This window comes from Suricata suricatta, chromosome 8 (assembly GCF_006229205.1).
Source record: "Suricata suricatta isolate VVHF042 chromosome 8, meerkat_22Aug2017_6uvM2_HiC, whole genome shotgun sequence".
Taxonomy (NCBI): Eukaryota; Metazoa; Chordata; class Mammalia; order Carnivora; family Herpestidae; genus Suricata; species Suricata suricatta.
Genome location: NC_043707.1, coordinates 130,590,173 through 130,609,483, shown reverse-complemented (window position 1 = coordinate 130,609,483; position 19,311 = coordinate 130,590,173). Strand labels below are relative to the sequence as shown.

At 40.0% G+C, this 19,311-nt stretch overlaps 1 protein-coding gene across 1 annotated transcript in view; it reads left to right on the top strand.

Moving 5' to 3' along the window:
* The first annotated feature begins 6 nt into the window (after nt 1–6).
* The window catches only part of SPEN (spen family transcriptional repressor), an 88,444-nt gene continuing 69,139 nt past the window's right edge, over nt 7–19,311 (top strand). The window contains exon 1 of the mRNA XM_029948464.1: nt 7–173. Coding sequence (XP_029804324.1) covers nt 91–173 — 83 coding nt within the window. The 5' untranslated portion in view covers nt 7–90. The remainder of the gene's footprint in view (nt 174–19,311) is intronic.

Sequence of the window (19,311 nt, the reverse complement as noted above, 5' to 3'; positions counted from 1 at the left end):
CGCCCCGGCGCCCGCCTCCCGGCGCTGACGGGCTCGTACGAAGCCGGCGAGGGAGAACCCGCACCAGCGGTCGCCGGCACACCGCCCAGCATGGTCCGGGAAACCAGGCACCTCTGGGTGGGCAACTTACCGGAGAATGTGCGGGAAGAGAAGATCATCGAGCATTTCAAACGGTGAGTGACACGCGGCCCGGGGCCGCGCTCCCTCCTCGGGCGCTGCTGCCTGACCGGCCCGTTGCCGACCCCTCCCCGTGCGCAGAACTGCTGAGGGGACCCGGGCCGGACCCGTGGACGGGTGCGGGGAGCGCGCGGCTGTCTGGTCGCCGCTCGGCCCGCGTCGCGGCGTTGGGCCTCGGGCCTCGGCGGAGCGGGCCCCCCTGACGCCCTCTCCTTACCTAGCGAAGAGCAGGCTGTTGCCCGCACCCAGGCGGGGCGGCGGTGGGGTCGCATCCTTGCGCGCCACCACCTCGGAACCCTACTACCCTCCCCCCGCTCCGCCCCTGCGCGGCCAACTCCGGAGTCCCGCAGCAACTCCCGCTCCCCGCCTTGCCGACTGACGGAAATGTCTGACCTACAGACGGGTTTGTGCGAGGGGAGAGCTTTGACCCAGACCCAAGTCTTGGTAGGTTGGTGTAGGTGCATCTCGAACTGGGGAGACACTGCGAGGTTCTGGGCACCTCTCACCAAGCGCTTACAGACCTAGAAACTAAAGGGAAATGGCAGTCGCACATCTTTTTTCTTTTTTCTTTTTTTCTTTTTTGAGGGGTTGGCTAGAGAGGATGATGTCTGAAAATAAGTTGGTGCCCCTGGTTTGGCTCTTTCGCCTTCCTGGTCGCCTTCAGCCGTCCGGGGTCCCCGGGCGAGGAGGATGGTGGGGACCAGGGGCTTGCCGGGGAAGGCCGCCTCGGGCAGGACGGAGCCCGAAAGCCTCGGGCTCTCTACCTCCGCGGCCGCGCCGGGGAAGCGCGGAGGGGCCGCCTCTGAAAGGGGGAGATTCCCTTCCACCCAGCCTCCTTTCCTGGGCGGCCAGGAAAACGCAAGTCTTTTAAGATTAGAACATGTAGCTTTTTTGTTAAATTTCCCAGTTTATGTTTTTGTGTGTGTGTGAAATACAGGAATCAGTGTTTTTCATGCATCTTCTACAGCAGCGTTTAAGCGCTTGCTCTCTTTGTGAAATCTGTGTGTACCGTAACGGACAGAGTCCTCGGTGTCGAGTACGGAAAGTGAAGGCTTATTTTAGGCTTGGTGCAGAATGAGGAGGACTGTAGAAAAGCTGTGATTGTCTCGAAAATTCCTGTATCTTCCGATATACAAAACCCTGAGAGATTTTAAGTTTGGTTTACTCTTCATTCCCCTTACTATCTAGGGAGTGAAGGAAATTATGGAGCGCCCTTATTCGTGAGTCACCATGGGAAAAATAGATTGCGTTGCTTGCTCTTAAGCAGCTTGGATAAGGGAAATGGAAGCAGAGGCAGCAGCGCTCCACTCTGTCTTTTAAATGGAGGATCATTGATTTCTGTTGGTGGTTGCTGTTACCGGGGTATTAAATCTTCACCGCCGGAGCGCGCGTCTGCGCGTGTCCGCGTGTGAAAAGGAGCCGGCAATAGTGAGGCCATTCATAACCTGCTAGAGCTGTCCTAGGCAGGGCTGGGGGAGGCGCGCTTCCAGGGACTCGCCCGGTGTTTACTACGTGGTGCTGAGACACCAGGCAGGGCAAGGCCGGGAGCAAACACTCACCTCTGGCCTTCGTGATAAAGGGGAGTGAGACCTTGGGCTCAGTTGGGAAGCAAGTGGGAAGTTTCTCTCCCTGGCGCTGCTCCACCCATTGCCCCCACCCACCACCCCAGTATCTTCAGTGCTTTAATGGGAAGATCGTTTAGGTGCAGGTTATTGGAGTGGAAAAACCACTTAGATGTGGTCACTTTTAACTCCGGGTGGACTTTGTCTGTAGGTCTCTGCCTGGGAAATTCGTCTGTGCCGACGTGCAAACACGTGCATTGCAGCATTCGCTTTGCTCCTCAGTGTTCTGTGGCCAGACGTGTCATTTCGCATTATGCACATTCCAGAGACGTTGCATGCCTCCTGCAGGGAGTTTGACTCCTTTCTAGATGTGGGGCTAGGGAAAGGCAAGAGGAAATCGCCCAGGGGAGTTTGGGGAGGTTTTTAAGTGGATAGTGCTGCGGTCCGGCTTGTGTGAATGACTTTCTAAAATGGCGGCCAGGACCCACTTTATGTGGGAATCAGCAGCGCAGATCTCAGAATGCACAGAGGGAGGAGGGGGCGGAGGATGCGAGCTGCCTTCGAAAGCCGAGGTCTGGAGGAACGTTACTGTATTAAAGAGAGCTTAGCCGGCACGGTGCTCACCACAGCGTTTAAAGGAGTATCTCACCTATTTAAAGAGCCAAAGCAGATGGGCTACTGTTAAAAGCAGATTACTTTAAAACTGAGCAAGATCCGTGTGTCCACCAGACTCCTTTATTTTAAAAGCGATATTTAAAAACTTTAAACAAATGTACTGAGTTCTTTAAACAGGCATTGCATTCTTATGGGTTTAAAGAGTAAAAGGTTTACAGGGAAAAATTTCCCCTTCACCCCTGACCTCGGGATTCCCAGTTCCCATCCTCCCACTTCCCACTGACAGTTAATCTGCATTTTTGGTTTCTTGCTTATTCTTAAACATCTACAAGAACTGTTTTTGCTTCTCCGGCTGTGGAGCTAAATGGACCCTGTTTGGAGGAATTCAAAGCCTTTTATCCCTATTGTAGAAAATGTTGTGTAAAATGTGTGATTGCTACCGGGAGGAAAATGAAATTTGAGTAATTTAAGTGAAAGGGATAAAAAGGTAGTTGTACCGGAATGACAGCTCTGCAAGACAATTTAAGGATATTCACTTCTGGTGTGTTCTAGAAATCAAAATGAGAGAAACCCTGTAGTATCTTTTAACAGCTTTTACCCGTTTCCCTAGCTAATTACAACATTAACTAATAAGTGTTTTACAGGATTAAGAGGTGTATACTGGGAATACATTATATAAAACGTTTTCAAAATGATTATTCTTGTAACGCTAATTAGGCTTTTGTAGTAAATGGTTTTGTTTTGTGTTTTGTTTTTTAAAGATTAAGCCTGTTTAGGGAGCCGGCAGTTTAGAGGTACCTTTGGGGGGTGGGTGGGTGTGGGGGAGGAGTCAGAATAAAATCTTTTCTTTTAATTATTTACATTTTGATCAGTGTTTTTGGTGAAAAATAGATTGAGGTGAAGGATGCTGATCTGGCTTTTTTCCTTCCGTACTAAAGAATGACCAAATCTTTAAAACATAATCAGAGCATTTTTAAAATTTGGCTTTATCTTCTTACAATAAGAATACATTTGGTGTGTTCGTTACCTTTACAGCTTTTAATATGCTGGTCGAAAAAAATTAAGTGAGGACTATTTCTGAATCAGATTTTAGTTAACAAAGATCTATTGCAGGGACTGAATTTGCACAATAGAGAAAGTCCTTTTCTTTGTATGTTAGCTGGATGGAAGGGGGAAGGGAGGAGTTACACAACAATTGGTTGCTGTCTTTTAGTTGTAAGAGAGAGGTGTATGCAAAGATGATTTCCTGATTTAGAATGAGCAAACAAATAGAGCCCTTTAAAGAATATAAAATTCTCTATATCTTATTTGCAGATTAGAAGTAAATCTACATATACAGGTTCTTCCCACCTCCGATTGTTAAAGATTGTGCAGATAGAGAGCAGGGTAGTAGCTTATGTAAAAATTTTGTCAAAGAATGAGACCTATTTAAAAAAATGTATTTTGGTTTTGCTAATTTCAAGTGTCCTTTTACAGTGGTTTTCGGAGTTGAATATCTGGACCGTACATGTTTTTGGAGATCTTTACTTTTGGTACACAATAAAAATACAGTGGTAGAGGTTCCATTTCTTTAGTATTCTATAACTAGATATATTTTTAGACTTAAAACAAATTTGACTCACCCTAGCCTTATATCATTGCTACGTCATTTCTTTTTTAGAGCCTAGCTAGTTTCTATGTAGAAACATCTCTGATTTTGAATGTTAAAATTTTGATGATCTACTTACATGATGGGCTTTTGTACGTTAAAAAAAATCAGTTATCTTGAGAAATAGAATTTAAAAATTAATATAGAATGCTTGGAATGTTTTTTTATTTCCTGAGTAGAATGTCTCTGGTAGATTGGAAGAAAACAGGGCTCAGTGCCCGGAAGAATGGTGGTGTTTGACTTGTGTAGAGGGCACCTTTTTCCAACTGCCTTTCTTGTAGATTCTTGATTGCTCAGGCATTGTATTGTTTGGTATGCTCATGTAGAGACTGCAGGCTTGAGTAATGAGACACTTTTAATCTTGTGAGCACTCATGCTTTGGGAAAATTTATATAGAAGTTAATAAAGATAGTGGTAATGTGGAAGTTTTTCCAAATAGTTTTCTAAGTCTCTCTCCTTACTTTGAAATTTTGCTAAAATTAAAAAAGATGTTTGCAGTAGTTCGTGATATAACTAGTATATCCAATTGGGTACAGCATATTTATCTGTTACTTTAAAAAATCTAGTGTTTGAGTTGTAGTTAACAGTCCACAGCATTTAGAGTAATAAGCATTGTAGTCTGCAAATACCTTCAGTATATATATTTATTAAAATTGTGCTCCTGAATTTCCTTATTGGATGATTTGAGGTAAATGTTCAAGCCCCTGAAACTGACATACACTAGCCTGCTGAATAAGGAGACAAAATATTTTTCTGTAGTTAAATTTCTAATCTTCACTACTTAACTTTTATTTATTATTATTTGCCTTAGAGGTACTCATATTTTGAGTGAAAATAGCATACTCTCTTGTGGAAACCAGTTAGAATGTTTAACTATTAGAAAGCCTATATTTTTTGTGTACTATCAAATGGGTTTTCAGTGTGTGGAAATGTGCTTTGCCAGGAAAAGATGATCTTGGTTTGATTCTAAAGTCTTATAATATTCAGGTCTCCCCCCACCACATATACCTGTGTCTGTTAAGTTGAAAATTGTAAACATCTTAAAAAAAGAAACCCACAAAGGAATATCTCTGTAAAATCCTAACTTAAATTTAGTGAATTCTTGGATTTAAGGAGTTCATGTTGAGTGTAGAGATGAATTGAAATTTAGTACAGTTATAGATTTTTATTATAGGGGCGCCTGGATGGCTCTGTTGGTTAAGCGTCTGACTTCGGCTCAGGTCATGATCTCGAGGTCCGTGAGTTTGAGCCCCAAGTAGGGCTCTGTGCTTGGAGCCTGGAGCCTGCTTCACATTTGGTGTCTCCCTCTGTCTCTCTGCCCCACCCCCACTTGTGCGAGCTCCTGCTCCCTTGCTCTCACGCCTCACGCTCCCTCCCTCCCTCCCTCTCTCTCTCTCTCTCTCTCTCTCTCTCTCTCTCAAAAATAAACATTAAAAAAAAAGATTTTTTGTTATATAAGGAATTGCTTTTGGTTTTTATAGTTAAATGTTTGTGGGAATATTTAAATGGGAAATGCTTACATTGTTTATCCTATTTGTTTTGGTGCTAGATTTTTAGTCCTACATTAACCTGTAGAGTTACATATAGGTCTTTGTGTCTATGTATTTAACGCAGGGTTTGGGTTACTTGGGAATTTTGACAAATGGAATGAAGATTTTCTGATTATGTATTGATTTTTATATTCCTATCATGTTTATACACAGTGCATGTACTTTTATCTATAATAACATTTGTAGTTTCTTAAAACTGATTTTTTTAACCTTCACCTCCTTTTATTTGATTTGGAAACCAGAATGTTTTAAGCATTCTTTTCTTCTTAGAAACATTTTGTATTTTACAAAATGATATTTGGTATATAGTGATTTGTGGTTTTTTTAAAACTTTTTTTTTAATGTTTTTATTTACTTTTGTGTGTGTGTGTGTGTCTGTGTGTGTGTGTGATAGAGAGAGAGAGAGAGAGACAGTGTGAGCAGGGGAGGGTCAGAGAGAGGGGGAGACACAGAATCTGAAAATAGGCTCTAGGGTCTGAGCTAGCAGTCAGCACAGAGCCCGACATGGGGCTCAAACCCACGAACCGTGAGATCATGACCTGAGCCAAAGTCGGACGCTTAATGGACTGAGCCACCCAGGTGCCCCAGATTTTTGTCTTTTATAAATCATTAAATTGGTAGGTGCTAAATTTTTGTATCAAGCATTAATTTTTTTAAGCATTAAAAAAATTTTTTTTAATGTTTATTCATTTTTGAGAGAGAGAGGGAGGGAGAGTCAGAGCACAAGCGGTCAGAGAGAGAGAGAGGGAGACAGAATCTGAAGCAGGCTCCAGGCTCTGAGCTGTCAACACAGAGCCCCATGTATGGTTCAGATCTACAAACTGCGAGATCATGACCTGAGCCAAAGTTGGCCAGAGTTGGAAGCTGAACCAACTGAGCCACCCAGGTGCCCTCAAGCATTAATTTTTAAAAATTATGCACGTTGTCTGGAGTAGTCTTTTGTATTCAAGATTAACTTAAAAGTCACCTTGGATTTAAAGAGAAGATTTTTTTTAAGTTTATCACTTTATGTATCAAAAGGATATTAGTCTTTGATGAAAACTAGTACCGTCTTGGCCAGAGTTTAGGAGGAGGTACTTAAACTTGGATAGAAACATATTATATCTTTATTTTAATTAACCTCTCATCAAGAAGCTAGTATCATGGTATTATCAACTTGGTAGTATGAATAGTACCTGTGATTTCACCAACAGAAATCAAGTGTGTTTTTGTATTTCACCTTACATTTGCATGAGGATTCCTTTCCATTTCCCTGTTTCTGTGTTTGTGAATCATTTATGCTCATCACATTTTGGAAACTAAAGAAGCTATTAGACCTGCTGCTAGATACTTTGGTGCATTAATAAAGATGCATATACATTACTAATTTATAGCCTTAAAGTTTTACTTTGGAGAATTTTGAACATATACAAAAATAGAATAGTAAATGAATCCGACATACTCTTCATTCATCCCCAACAACCATCAGTCATGGCCTGTCCTGCCTTTTGGAGAAAAATAAAGCAAAGGAGGGGATAGAGAGTCTTGGGGATGGGGGGGGGAATAAGTAAGGCCTCTTAGAAAAAATGGCATTTGATACATCAGAATGAAGGCTTCTCCATACTTAGCTCCAATTCTTTCCTGCCAGTGTTATTTTTTCATTTGTAATTTATTTTGAAATAGTTCCATCAGTGGTACAAAGAATTCCCACATCCCTTTCACCCAAATTTCCCAATTGTTAGCATTGTGAGACAGTCACTCCATTAACCCTCTCTTTCTTTTTTTAAATGTATATTTATTTTTGAGAGAGAGCATGAGTGGGGGAGGGACAATGAGAGGGGGACAGAGGATCAGAAGCTATCAGCCCAAAGCCCCGTGCTGGCTGGAACTCATGAGCCCTGAGATCATGACCTGAACCGAAGTCAGATGCTTACCTGACTAAGCCACCTACGCTCCCCAGTCTTACCCTAGTTTTCTTGTGCCTCATAGTCTTACATAGATAGCATAGATCTTTCATTCTGCAGAATGAAAATCGGACGCTCAACCAACTGAGCCACTCAGGTTCCCCTGGACTTTAACATTTAAAAAAGATTGAATTATAATTGATATATATTTGAAACTAATTATGTTCTATTACATAATCATTTGATAAATACGTGTATATACTTATATACAAGTCTAGTTAACATGTGTCAGTATACATAGTTAACACTTACTGATTGAGCCACCCAGGCACCCCTAATCTGTAGGTTTAACCTGGCTCTCTATTTAAAACTTCATTTGTTGCTAACCAGGTTGATTGTTCTGTACAGTTTTTCACTGTGTGAAATTTACTGATAACATTGTTGTCCTTTGGTATATGTTAATATCGCCTTTTGTCCTCTGATTTTTTAATAAGTAGAACTATTTAAAAATATTTTAATAAAGGCACCTGGGTGGCTCAGTGGTTAAACGTCCGACGTCCGGCTTCTGACTTTGGCTCAGGTCATGATCTCACGGTTCGTGGGTTCAAGCCCTGCATTGAGCTCTGTGCTGACAGCTAGCTCAGAGCCTGGAGCCTGCTTTGGATTCTGTGTCTCCCTCTTTCTCTGACCCTCTCCTGCTCGCACTGTCTCTCTCTGTCTCTTAAAAATAAATTAAAACAAATTTTTTTGAAAAAAAGTCGGAATCAAGAATCTGACATTTAACCCACTGAGCCACCCAGGCGCCCCTTAAGTGTTGATTTGACCTTTGACATAGGTTGAGCTGAAAAAGTTAAAATCTCCAAAAATCTTTGACTAGAAAACAAAGGTAGTGTCTTGTGAATAGCTTAATTCCCACCCCTTGTTTTTTGGGTTGCATTCTTAGTGATTAGAATTGCTGTTTTTATCATGGGTTTTTTGTTTTTCAGTTTTTATATTCCCTTCTTCTTACCCCTAGTCTTAGCCTAGGAATAATGGAATCTTTAAGATTTCTAAGGTTGTTCTTTTTAGTCAGGTTGAATTCTTTCAATGATATGAATTTCAGGCACATCCATAATTAGATTTAAATGCTGTAGTAGGTACTGACTTCTGTTGGTGGGCCAAGCTTTAATCAGAGAAAACTAGATTTGCAAAACTCAAGCTTATAGAGAGCACTTAAAACTCGATTCGTATGTGATGCTGTATATAAAATAAGATGCTTTAAGTCTTCAGTAACACATATATTATCCAAAGTGGGTACATTTAATTCCTCCCAGAAACTCAGTGGGTTGATTTATAAGATTCCTAGAGTCTTTCCAGTTTAAGAAATCTTGTTACAGCTGTCATTCTTCATTACACATAAAGGTCACTGGAATGCTATAAAGGTTTTTTTTTTAATCTTTTTTTAATGGTTTTTTCTTTATTTTTGAGGGACAGAGAGAGACAGCACAAGCAGGGGCGGGTCAGAGAGAGAAGGAGACACAGAATCTGAAGCAGGCTCCAGGCTCTGAGCTGTCAGCACAGAGCCCGACGCGGGGCTCGAACCCACAAACTGTGAGATCATGACCTGAGTTGAAGCCGGACGCTTAACCGACTGAGCCACCCAGGTGCCCCATATAAAGTTTTAAAAAGTATATATTAAAGTTCATTTGGATTATAAACAAGTTTAGTATCTACAAGTAGTGTTGTATCCATAATAAAAACTATGGCGTATCAGTTACTTTGAAATGAATCATTCTTCTAACCAGCTTATGCTCCTCAATCAAAAGTAGCCTTTCTGCGGCGCCTGGGTGGCCTAGTCCATTGAGCGTTGACTTTGGCTTAGGTCATGATCTTGCAGTTCACAAGTTCAAGCCTCATGTCAGGCTCTGTGCTGATAGCCTGGACCCTGGGAACCTTCTTCAGATTCTGTGTCTCCCTCTGTCTCTTTCTGCCCTTCCCCTTCTTGCTCTCTGTCTCTTTCAAATATAAAAACATTTAGAAAAAATAATAAAAAAGTAGTCTTTTCTGGGTCAAGACTTAAGTGGCATTTGTAAAGTTTTAAATAGTTTTAAGTTATGTTGCAGTTAATTTTTTAAATGGTGTACATGTTTTGTTACACTAATCTGAAGTATAGGGATATACTTGTTTTTTCTTATCACTCACACCTCTCTGTTTCTTGTGAAGTAGCCCTGTCCACAGTGGTTTTTGACACAGATGATCCTTTTCAGCATAGGTTTGCTTTGTCATTCTAAAAGTAGATGTATAAAAGGAACTTTCATCACAGCTTTGTGTCTCACAGGGTTATGACATTTGATTTCCTTTGTGTTGATCTTACTGGAAATTTTGTTTTAAAAATATTTTTCTGAGTTTTTTCTCAATGTTTTATTCTTCTAAAAGACTTTATGTTTGTAGAAAAAGCTTTTTAGGGGTGCCTGGGTGGCTCAGTCGATTGGTGTCTGACTTTGGCTCAGGTCCTGATCTCACAGTTCGTGGGTTCAAGCCCCGCGTCAGGCTATGTGCTGACGGCTCAGAGCCTGGAGCCTGCTTCAGATTCTGTATGTCCCTTGCTCTCTGCTCCTCCCCTGCTCAGGATCTGTCTCTGTCTCTCAAAAATAAACAAATGTTAAAAATTTTTTTTAAGAGAAAGCTTTTTAGTTTTAGAGATTAATAATCAGATTAAAATGTTGACTGGGTAAGTTGGCATACTTAATATGATGATTGGCATGGGCACTTAATGGCTTATTTAAAAGTTTATAAAACAATGGAATTGAGTTAAAAAAAATATCTATAGACCTTTCAGGATTGAGGAGTGATAAAGTGAGCTCATTTCCTAAATCTAAGAGTAGAGGTAGTCATTAAAGAGTTTACAGAAATATTCATAGTGGTGTTTAAAAAAGAAAACGGAGTTTATGTATAGTAATAAAAGGTGACTGCCCAATCATTTTGTAACCCCAGCCCCTCACTCCACCCTTCATCCCACCCCTCGCCCCAACTGTAATAAAAACTCTGCTCGACTGATGGTCAGGGCTCTCAGCACGGATCCACTGCGTTGGTGAGTCTGAGAGACGGAGCTTAAGCCTGAATAAACGCCCTTTGCTTTTGCATACCGAAAAAAAAAAAAAAGTGGGATCATGTTTTGTCTTGATTCTATTTTATCTTAGCAACCATATAGTATGAAATAAGGAAAAAAGTCACTAGTCAAGTTGAAATATTAGACATATTAATAAATTTGCCAAAGTCGGGTTTTTTTTCCAAAGTCAGGTTTTTAATGTTTTTTAAAAAAAATTTATTTTTGAGAGACAGAGAAAGACAGTGCAAGCAGGGGAGGGTCAGAGAGAGAGAGGGAGATACAGAATCTGAAGCAGGCTCCAGGTTCTGAGGTAGCTGTAAGCCTGATGTGGGGCTCAAATCCATGAACCATGAGATCATGACCTGAGCCGAAGCTGGACACTTAACCAACTGAATCACCCAGGCGCCCCTCCAAAGTCGTTTTTTTAAATTATCATTTTACTAGGAAGTAAGTCATAAGATTAAAAACGAATTTTTCTCAGCAACTGTAAATAATAGTCCTATGAAGTCAGGTAGGAAGCATATTTTCAGAGAGCCCTTGGCATTCTAACTAGGGATTCTTGATGTGGATTTTTGCTATTTATTCTCTCGGCTTCTGCTACTTCCAACTTTTTTCTTTCCAGCCTTCTTTTTTCCCCCTTCTTCTTAAGTATATTAATTTTGAGAGAGAGAGGGAGGGAGGAGGAGGGAGAATCCAAGCAGGCTCTTTGCTTTCAGCACAGAGCCCCATGTGTGGCTTGATCCCAGGAATCGTGAGATCACAACACAAGCTGAAATCAAGAGTTGGATGCTCAACCCACTGAGGCACCCAGGCACCCCATCCTGCCATTGTTTTGGTCAGCTTGCCTTGCTCCATTTTTCTTCACTTAACTGCTTTATTTATTTTCATTACTTTAAGAAATGGTTGATCATAATCATTTGTGTTCTATTTACAATTATACATGAGCTTTTCCCAGAAACGTCCTGTGTAAATCAGACACATTTATGAAGGTATTCATGAATTACTGTGAGAACAAATGTCCCGAAGTTAACTTGGTGGTTATCATATTCCTGCATTATATAATTTAATTCTTGCAGTACAGACTCCTCTGTTCTTTTCTCTAGAGAAGTACTTTATGAATTATTTCTAAAATTGTCTAATAGATTCAGGCTTCCTATTGCTCTCACCAGTAGGATCTAAAGATTATAGAATCGGGGAGTCTGGCTGGCTCAGTTGGAGAAATGTGTGACTTGATCTCAGTATCGTGAGTGTGAACCCATGTTGTACATAGAGATTACTTAAAAACTTAAAAAATAAAGATTATAGACTCTTTGGAATTTTTTTCATAATTGAATAATCTTTCAAAGGTGTACGTATCAGTTGAGTATTACCCTTTTGTTAAAAATTAAAAACCGTGGGGTGCCTGGGTGGCTCAGTTGTTTAAGCATCCAGTTTCGCCTCAGGTCCTGATCTCACAGTTTGTAGGTTCAAGCCCCATGTCAGGCTCTGTGCTGACAGCTCAGGGCCTGGAGCCTGCTTCAGATTCTGTGTTTCCCTCTCTCTCTGACCATCCCCTGCTCGCACTGTCTCTCTCTGTCTCAAAAATAAATAAAAAACATTAAAAAAATTAAAAAATTTTTAAATTATAAATTGTTAAAAGTTAAAAAAAATTCAAACTCTATGCCCACCATGGGGCTTGAACTCAAGACCCTGAGATCAAGAGGTGCACGCTCTATTGAGCCAGCCAGGTACCCCCAGAATTAATTTTACTTAGTAAATAGTTTCTCATTAGATTGGTGTGAAATAATGCATATGTATATGCATATTTTTTCTCTGAAGTAATGATGCCTGTAATAGTTCTGAAGAATTTTGTCATTCAAGGCTTTACTGAAAACATTAGTTTTCTCATGAGTTAGAGTCATCAAATTTTCATGTACAGCATTCTTGGCACTCACCATGGATTAGGTAAACAAATGAGTATAGTTTTGTTGGTTGAATTAAGTTCTTCAGTCTACAGATTTTCTTAGATCTTCCTAAGTAGAACTAATAAATAGTTTTTCATATATGAAAAGTAATCTATGATGTTCATAGCAGCATTATTCACAATAGCAAAAGATGGAAGCAGTCATAGTGTTATGACCCATGAATGGATAAGCAGAAAACATATACAATGCAGTATTACTCAGCCTTAGGAAGGAAATTCTTACCCATGCTACAAACAGATGAACCTTGAAGATATTATGCTCATCGAGGGAATTTCATGTCTGTGTGGATTCCCTGTATGTATGCCTATTAAATTTAAATTAAATTTGATTTTCACCTGTTTTTTAAAAATATGCTAAGCGAAATAAGGCAGATCTCAGAAGGCTAAATATTGTATAATTCTACTTATAGCAGGTATCTAAAGCAGTCAAATTCATACAAAGTGAAGTAGTAGTTACTTTTTTTTTTAAATGATTATAAGCAGTGTTGCAGTAAACAGTTTTGTGTACTGTTCGCAGACACATGCATGATCAAACCCTGTGAATGGAGTTTCTGGGGATGGGTACTTCTTGATCAATACTACAAAATTGTCTTCCTAAAAGGTTTTTCTAACTTATATTCCTGCAGAGAGTATTATGAAACTGACTATTCTACTCAGGCTAGTCCTTAGGTATTAATTTAACTCTTTATGTGGTACCTTTTTAAAAAATCAAATTTTTAAAATTTGGATTTTCAAAAGTTTGAAATTGAGCAGGTTTTTTTTGAGTGTATTTCTTTAATTACTTGTGTGTGTGTGCCTGTCTTATTTTTATATACTCTCCATACCCAATATGGGACTTGAGCCTACAACCCCAAGATCAAGAGTCACACGCTCCACCAGCTGAGCCAGCTGGGTGCCCCCTATGGGTGTGTGCATATTTAAAAAGAATTTTATATTAAAATATTTTGCGGGGCATCTGGATGGCTCAGTCGGGCGTCTGACTTTGGCCCAGGTTATGATTTCACAGTTGGTGGGTTCAAGCCCCGCATCAGTCTCTGTGCTGACAGCTCAGAACCTGGCACCTCCTTCAGATTCTGTGTCTCCCCGCTCTCTGCCCCTCCCATGCTCATGCTCTGTCTCTCTCTGTCTCTCAATAATAAATAAAAATGTTTAAAAAATTAAAAAGAAAAGGAAAATAAGTTTGCCTGTTTTTGTTTTTTTTGGTTTGCGGCTCTGTCTTCCTTGATTTCTAAGAACTGTTGTATATTTAGGAAAACATTTTATTTCTTATGTGTTACAAGTATTTCCCCCTATTTATCTTTTGACTATATTTTACTATTTAGGAGCTATAATTTTTATGTGGTTTATGTGGTCTTTTTCTGTATGATTTAGAGGTCTTACCCCTGGGGCACTTGGGTGGCTCTCTTGGTTAATTGTCCCACTCTTTTGGCTCAGATCATGATCTCATGGCTTGTGAGTTCTAGTCCTCTCCTCCCCCCACAGTCAGGCTCCGTGCTCACAGCATAGAGCCTGCTTGCAGAGCCTTCTTGGGATTCTTTCTCCCTCTTCTCTTTGCCTCTTCCCAGAGCGTGCGAGTGCGCTCTCGCTCTCTTGTTCTCTCGCTCTCGCTCTCGCTCTCTCTCTCTCTCTCTCAAACTAAACTTTAAAGAAAACAGAGTCCATTGAGTGTCTGACTTTGGCTCAGGTCATGATCTCCTGGTTCAGGGTCAAGCCCCACATGGGGCTCTGTGCTCTCGGTACCAAACCTGCTTCTGATCCTCTGTTTCCCTTGCTCTGCCTCTCCCCTGCTTAAGCGCACACACCCTCTTTCTCTCTCTCTAAAAATAAATAGTAAAAAAATACATAGAGGTTTTTATCCCATGTTGAAAGTCTTTTCCAGACCCAAGATTATACAACAAATGAATAGTTGTGTGGGTTTTTTTGGTTTGGCAGATAACAAATTGGCAAACCGTTACAAATCATTCTTTTTTTCCTTTTTTTTTTTTTAACGTTTATTTATTTTTGAGAGAGAGAGAGAGAGAGACACAGAGCGTGAAAGGGGGAGGGTCAGAGAGAGAGGGAGACACAGCATTGGAAGCAGGTTCCAGGCTCTGAGCTGTCAGCACAGAGCCCGACACGGGGCTCAAACCCACGAACTGTGAGATCACGACCTGAGCTGAAGTCGGACGCTCAACCGACTGACCAACCCACGTGCCCCACAAATCATTCTTTTCATCGCTTTTTTTCCCACTCCTTCCCCCATCCCTCCAAGTAGAGAAACATCTCTTAAAGTATTACCTTTTTTCTCCAGTGAGACTAGGGCTGCCTTTTGCTGGGTTTAGGGACTCTTAATCTGTCTTTAGACATCTTTAGTAATTATTTGTACTTAGGCAAAAGATAGCATGCTTAAAAGAAGAATATATTACTTAAAAGTAGTTATAAATCTACTATCTATATGTAAACTTATTTAACTGTAGTTTTGCTGAAAGAAATTCTGTATCACCGTGACATGAAGGTGGCAGATATTGACTGTCATCAGTAACAGGTTACTTATCTTCCTAGTCACGCATGCTTGAAATAGAAAATGTCTTCCATGTGTGCCCAGTTACAGGAAGCACAGCATACAGTTGATTTTATATTGAGATAACAGATGCTGTGACTAAAGGAGATACAGTCTTTTCTATTAAAGGGCAGTGGCAGGCACTATTTTATATCTTTTAAAAAAATACATATGTGTTTTTCTTGTGACTGAGCCAGCCAGGTGCTCCTGTATTTTTTCTTTTCTTTTTATTTATTATTATTACTTTTTATTTTAGAGAAAGAGAGTGAGAGTGGGGTGAGGGGCAGAGGGAGAGAGAATCTTGAGCAGGCTCTACACTCAGCACGGAGCCCATTGCGGGACTTAATCCCACGAGCCTGGGATCATGACCTGTGCCAAAATCAAGAGTCAGATGCTTGGGGCACCTGGGCTGTCTCACTCGGGTAGAGTGTCCATCTTCAGCTCAGGTCATGATCTTGCAGTTTGTGAGTTAAAGTCCCACATGGGGCTTACTGCTGTCAGCCTGGTAGCATAGCACCCACTTCAGATCCTCGCCCCCTCCTCTGCTTATGTTCTCACCGAAAATATATATTAAGAAAAAAAAAGAGATGCTCAACAGACTGGATCACTCAGGTGCCCCATCTTTTTCTTTTAGTAAGTTTTATTGAGATATAATCCACATTTCATAAAACTCATTATTTTAAAGTGTACATGTTGGCTGGCTCAGTCAATAAAGCATGTGACTCTCAATCTCAGGGTCATGAGTTTGAACCCCTTGGTGGCTGTAGAATTTACTTTAAAAAAATACAAACACACACACACACACACACACCTTTTTAAAAAAAGGCATATGATCCAGTTGTTTTGAGTATAATCAGAGTTGGGCAGCCATTACCACTAATTTCAGAACATTTTCATCACAGCAGAATGAAACCCTACATGCATTAGCAGGCACTCCCCATTCTCCTCAGTCCCTGGCAACTACTAATCTGCTTTATATTTCTACGAATTTACCTACTTAAGTCATTTCCCATAGTATTTGGAATTATACAATATGTGGCTGGTTTTTTTCCACTTAGCATACTGTTTTCAAGGTTCATTCCTTTCTACGGCTGAACTGCATTCCATTGTATGGACATATGTATACATGCACATATACATACATCTGTGCAAAAAATTTTTTTTGTTCAAACCATTTATTGAGGTGTTTCAGGAGAAGGTAGAAGGGCTAGGAGGACAGTGAGAGTCTATGTTGTTGGCCAGCTGAGATCTACACAGCTTCAGTTGCTGAGTACCATATCATATTTTTTTTTAGGTAATATATTTATTTATTAAAGTAGGCTCTATTCCCAACATGCCTGAGGTGAAGAGTTGCTTGTTCCACCAGCTAAACCAGCCAGGTTTTTGGACAGCCTTTGGCCATTCTCAAAAAAATTTTTTTTAAGTTTTTGTTTATTTGTTTTGACAGAGAAAGTGCGTTCACAAGCAGGGGAAGGGAAGAGAGAGAATCCCAAAAAGGCTCCTCACTGTCGGCATGGAGCCCCCCTTGTGGGGCTGTGGGGCTAGAACTCACGAACTGTGAGATCATGACCTGAGTTGAAATTAAGAGGCAGACGCTCAACCCACTGAGCCACACAGCTGCCCCTTTTTAAATTACATTTGTATTTAGATTGAATTGTAAGACCTCTTTACCAGGTACATAGTTTGCAAATATCTCCCTATTTTCCATGGGTTTATATCAATTTTTGATATTTGTTTTTGGATAAAGTAAGACCATTAACTTTTATCTTTGTCATGCTAATGATATAAATTTATTTTATCATTCTAGATAATTGTTAAAATTTAAGTTTTACTTTGGGTTTTAATTTAGCTATTATAATGAGACATATATTACAAATATTTTATTTGGCTTTGTCCAAATTGCAGGCATTTTGGAATCTAAGTATACGATTCTGAGTTATATACCACATTTGATGTGTTGAGATCTGGGGGTATCAGTAACTGTGAATGAGGTGCTACCTCTGTTATGTCGATGACAAGCAATAGCTTTAATTTTAAAAGATTGGAGTTATGCACTTAAAAGTGGTTAAATAGGGGCGCCTGGCAGGCTCAGTCAATAGAGCATGTGACTCTTCATCTTAGGTTGGTGAATTCAAGCCCCATGTTGGACATAGAGCTTTAAAAAAAATGGTTAGCTTCTATTGTATTTTATCACAATAAAAAGTTTTTTGAACTGTGATTCTATAAGAAAATGTGGCCAGGTCTAATTAAGTGCTCTTACAACACCTTAAGTTGCTGAGGATTCTGCCTTTTGGTCTGCCTGAAATATTTCTAGTCACTGATGATGTAGGAAATAAAAGTCTGACATAAGAGGGGAAACTATCCTTTTGGTATAAATATAAGATCAAATGGGTTGATTTATAAATTAGTAATTCCTTTTTAAAATTATTGCTTATGAAAAGGTAATTAATATGTGTTGATGTTACTGTGTTATTCCTAATAGTTTGGTAGTTGTACTGGATGTATTTATGACCCAACTGTCTAAGTTTGAAAGAGGAATGATTTTGAATCTTTTTATAATATAAAAAACAAACACACGTTTTCTTGCCTTTACTACTGATTGATAGAGAGAGAGAGAGAGAGAGAGAGAGAGAGAATGAACAGGGGAGAGGGCAGAGGGAGAGAGAGAAAAATCTGAAGCAGGCTCCATGCTCAGCACCAAGCCTGATGTAGGGCTTGGTCCCAAGACCTTGGGGTCATGACCTTAGTTGAAATCATCGGACTCCCAAACCACTGAACCACCCAGGTGTCCCTCTTGTCTCTGCTATTCTAGCTAGCCCAACTAGGCTTTAATATTTTTCTTTTAGATCTTTTTATCCCTATGGCATGCTCATTTGATCTTTGCTTTGTCTGTGCCTATTGGTCATTTGTTTTTAAATAAGCACGATCTTGGCCATTATGGGATGGAAGGGTGGGAAATAGGGAAATACACAAAGCCATTGGTAGCTTGATAAAATATATAATGTTTGGAAAGTAATATGAGTTTTACATGAGTAGATGTGAGGGTTAATTGCATGCCTCTTCAAAGATGCTGATATTCTTCTCGTATATAATTCTCTAACTCTTCTTTAAAAAATTTTAAAATACTTAATAAACGTGTCCTTTTTTACCAACTGCAAAAAAATTTTTTTTAAAGTATTTTTTACTTATTTTTGAGAGAGAGAAACAGACAGACGGAGTACAAGCAGAGGAGGTGCAGAGAGAGGGAGACACAGCTCTAGGCTCCAAGCTGTCAGCACAGAGCTGGATGTGGAGCTCCAACTCATGAACTGCGAGATCATGACTGAGTTGAAGTCAGATGCTCAACCGACTGAGCCATCCAGGCACCCCTATAATTCTGTAACTCTTACCTGGAATAGCAGGATAATGTTGAAGCTTTAGAAGGGATCTCTTTACCTGAAAATAGAGTTGTAATGTTAATAATCATAAAAGACTCAGAGGAGATCTTTTAACTCTAGGAGTTAACTGGGAAAGTAGATGTAAGATTTGAGTGTATTATTTAAGCAGAGTGGACCTGTTGTTTCAAAAATGACTTGGGGAAGATTTTCTGTAGTAGGAGGCCTGGTGTGAAAAGGAAGTTCTGTATGTGGCTACTCTTTACTATTGCTTATTAGTAGGGTCAGTTGCAAAAGCTAGGATTAAAATTAATCATTGAATTATAATGATAACCCAGCCAATAATGGTCAAGTACAGTGCCTTCTTGGAAAGAAGAGGTATTGAGAGAATTCATTGGGTCTTAGCATCTTAATGTCGTTAGCTTTATGTAATGGTGTTGCTTTGGAAATTATAGAGTAATCTTGTGGAGTTGATAAAAACGGTTTAGAATAGGAGGACTCTTCACCTATCAGGAAAATAAATTATAATTAAATTTCCTGAGATTAAGGATCTTTGTTTTGTTCCCTGATATGCATCAAGTGCCTAGAACAGTACTTATTAAAAATCATATAATTAATAATTGAATCAGGTTCCCCATCCTTTTCCTTGACGATGTCAGCATTACTTTCCAATGTGAACTCTGAGGCCATTAATTCATTGAAATTATATTCTTCAAGGAACTGCTAAGGTAGGTCAGTGCTTACTACATAAATTTTCTTTTGTTGAAAGAACCAAACACTTCACCAGACCTGGCATTATTTTGGTTTTTTATTTTTTTTATTCTAAGTAGGCTCTGTACTCAGCCTGAGGCTTGAACTCATGACCCTGAGATTAAGAGTCTCACGCTCTACTGACAGAGCCAGCCAGGTACT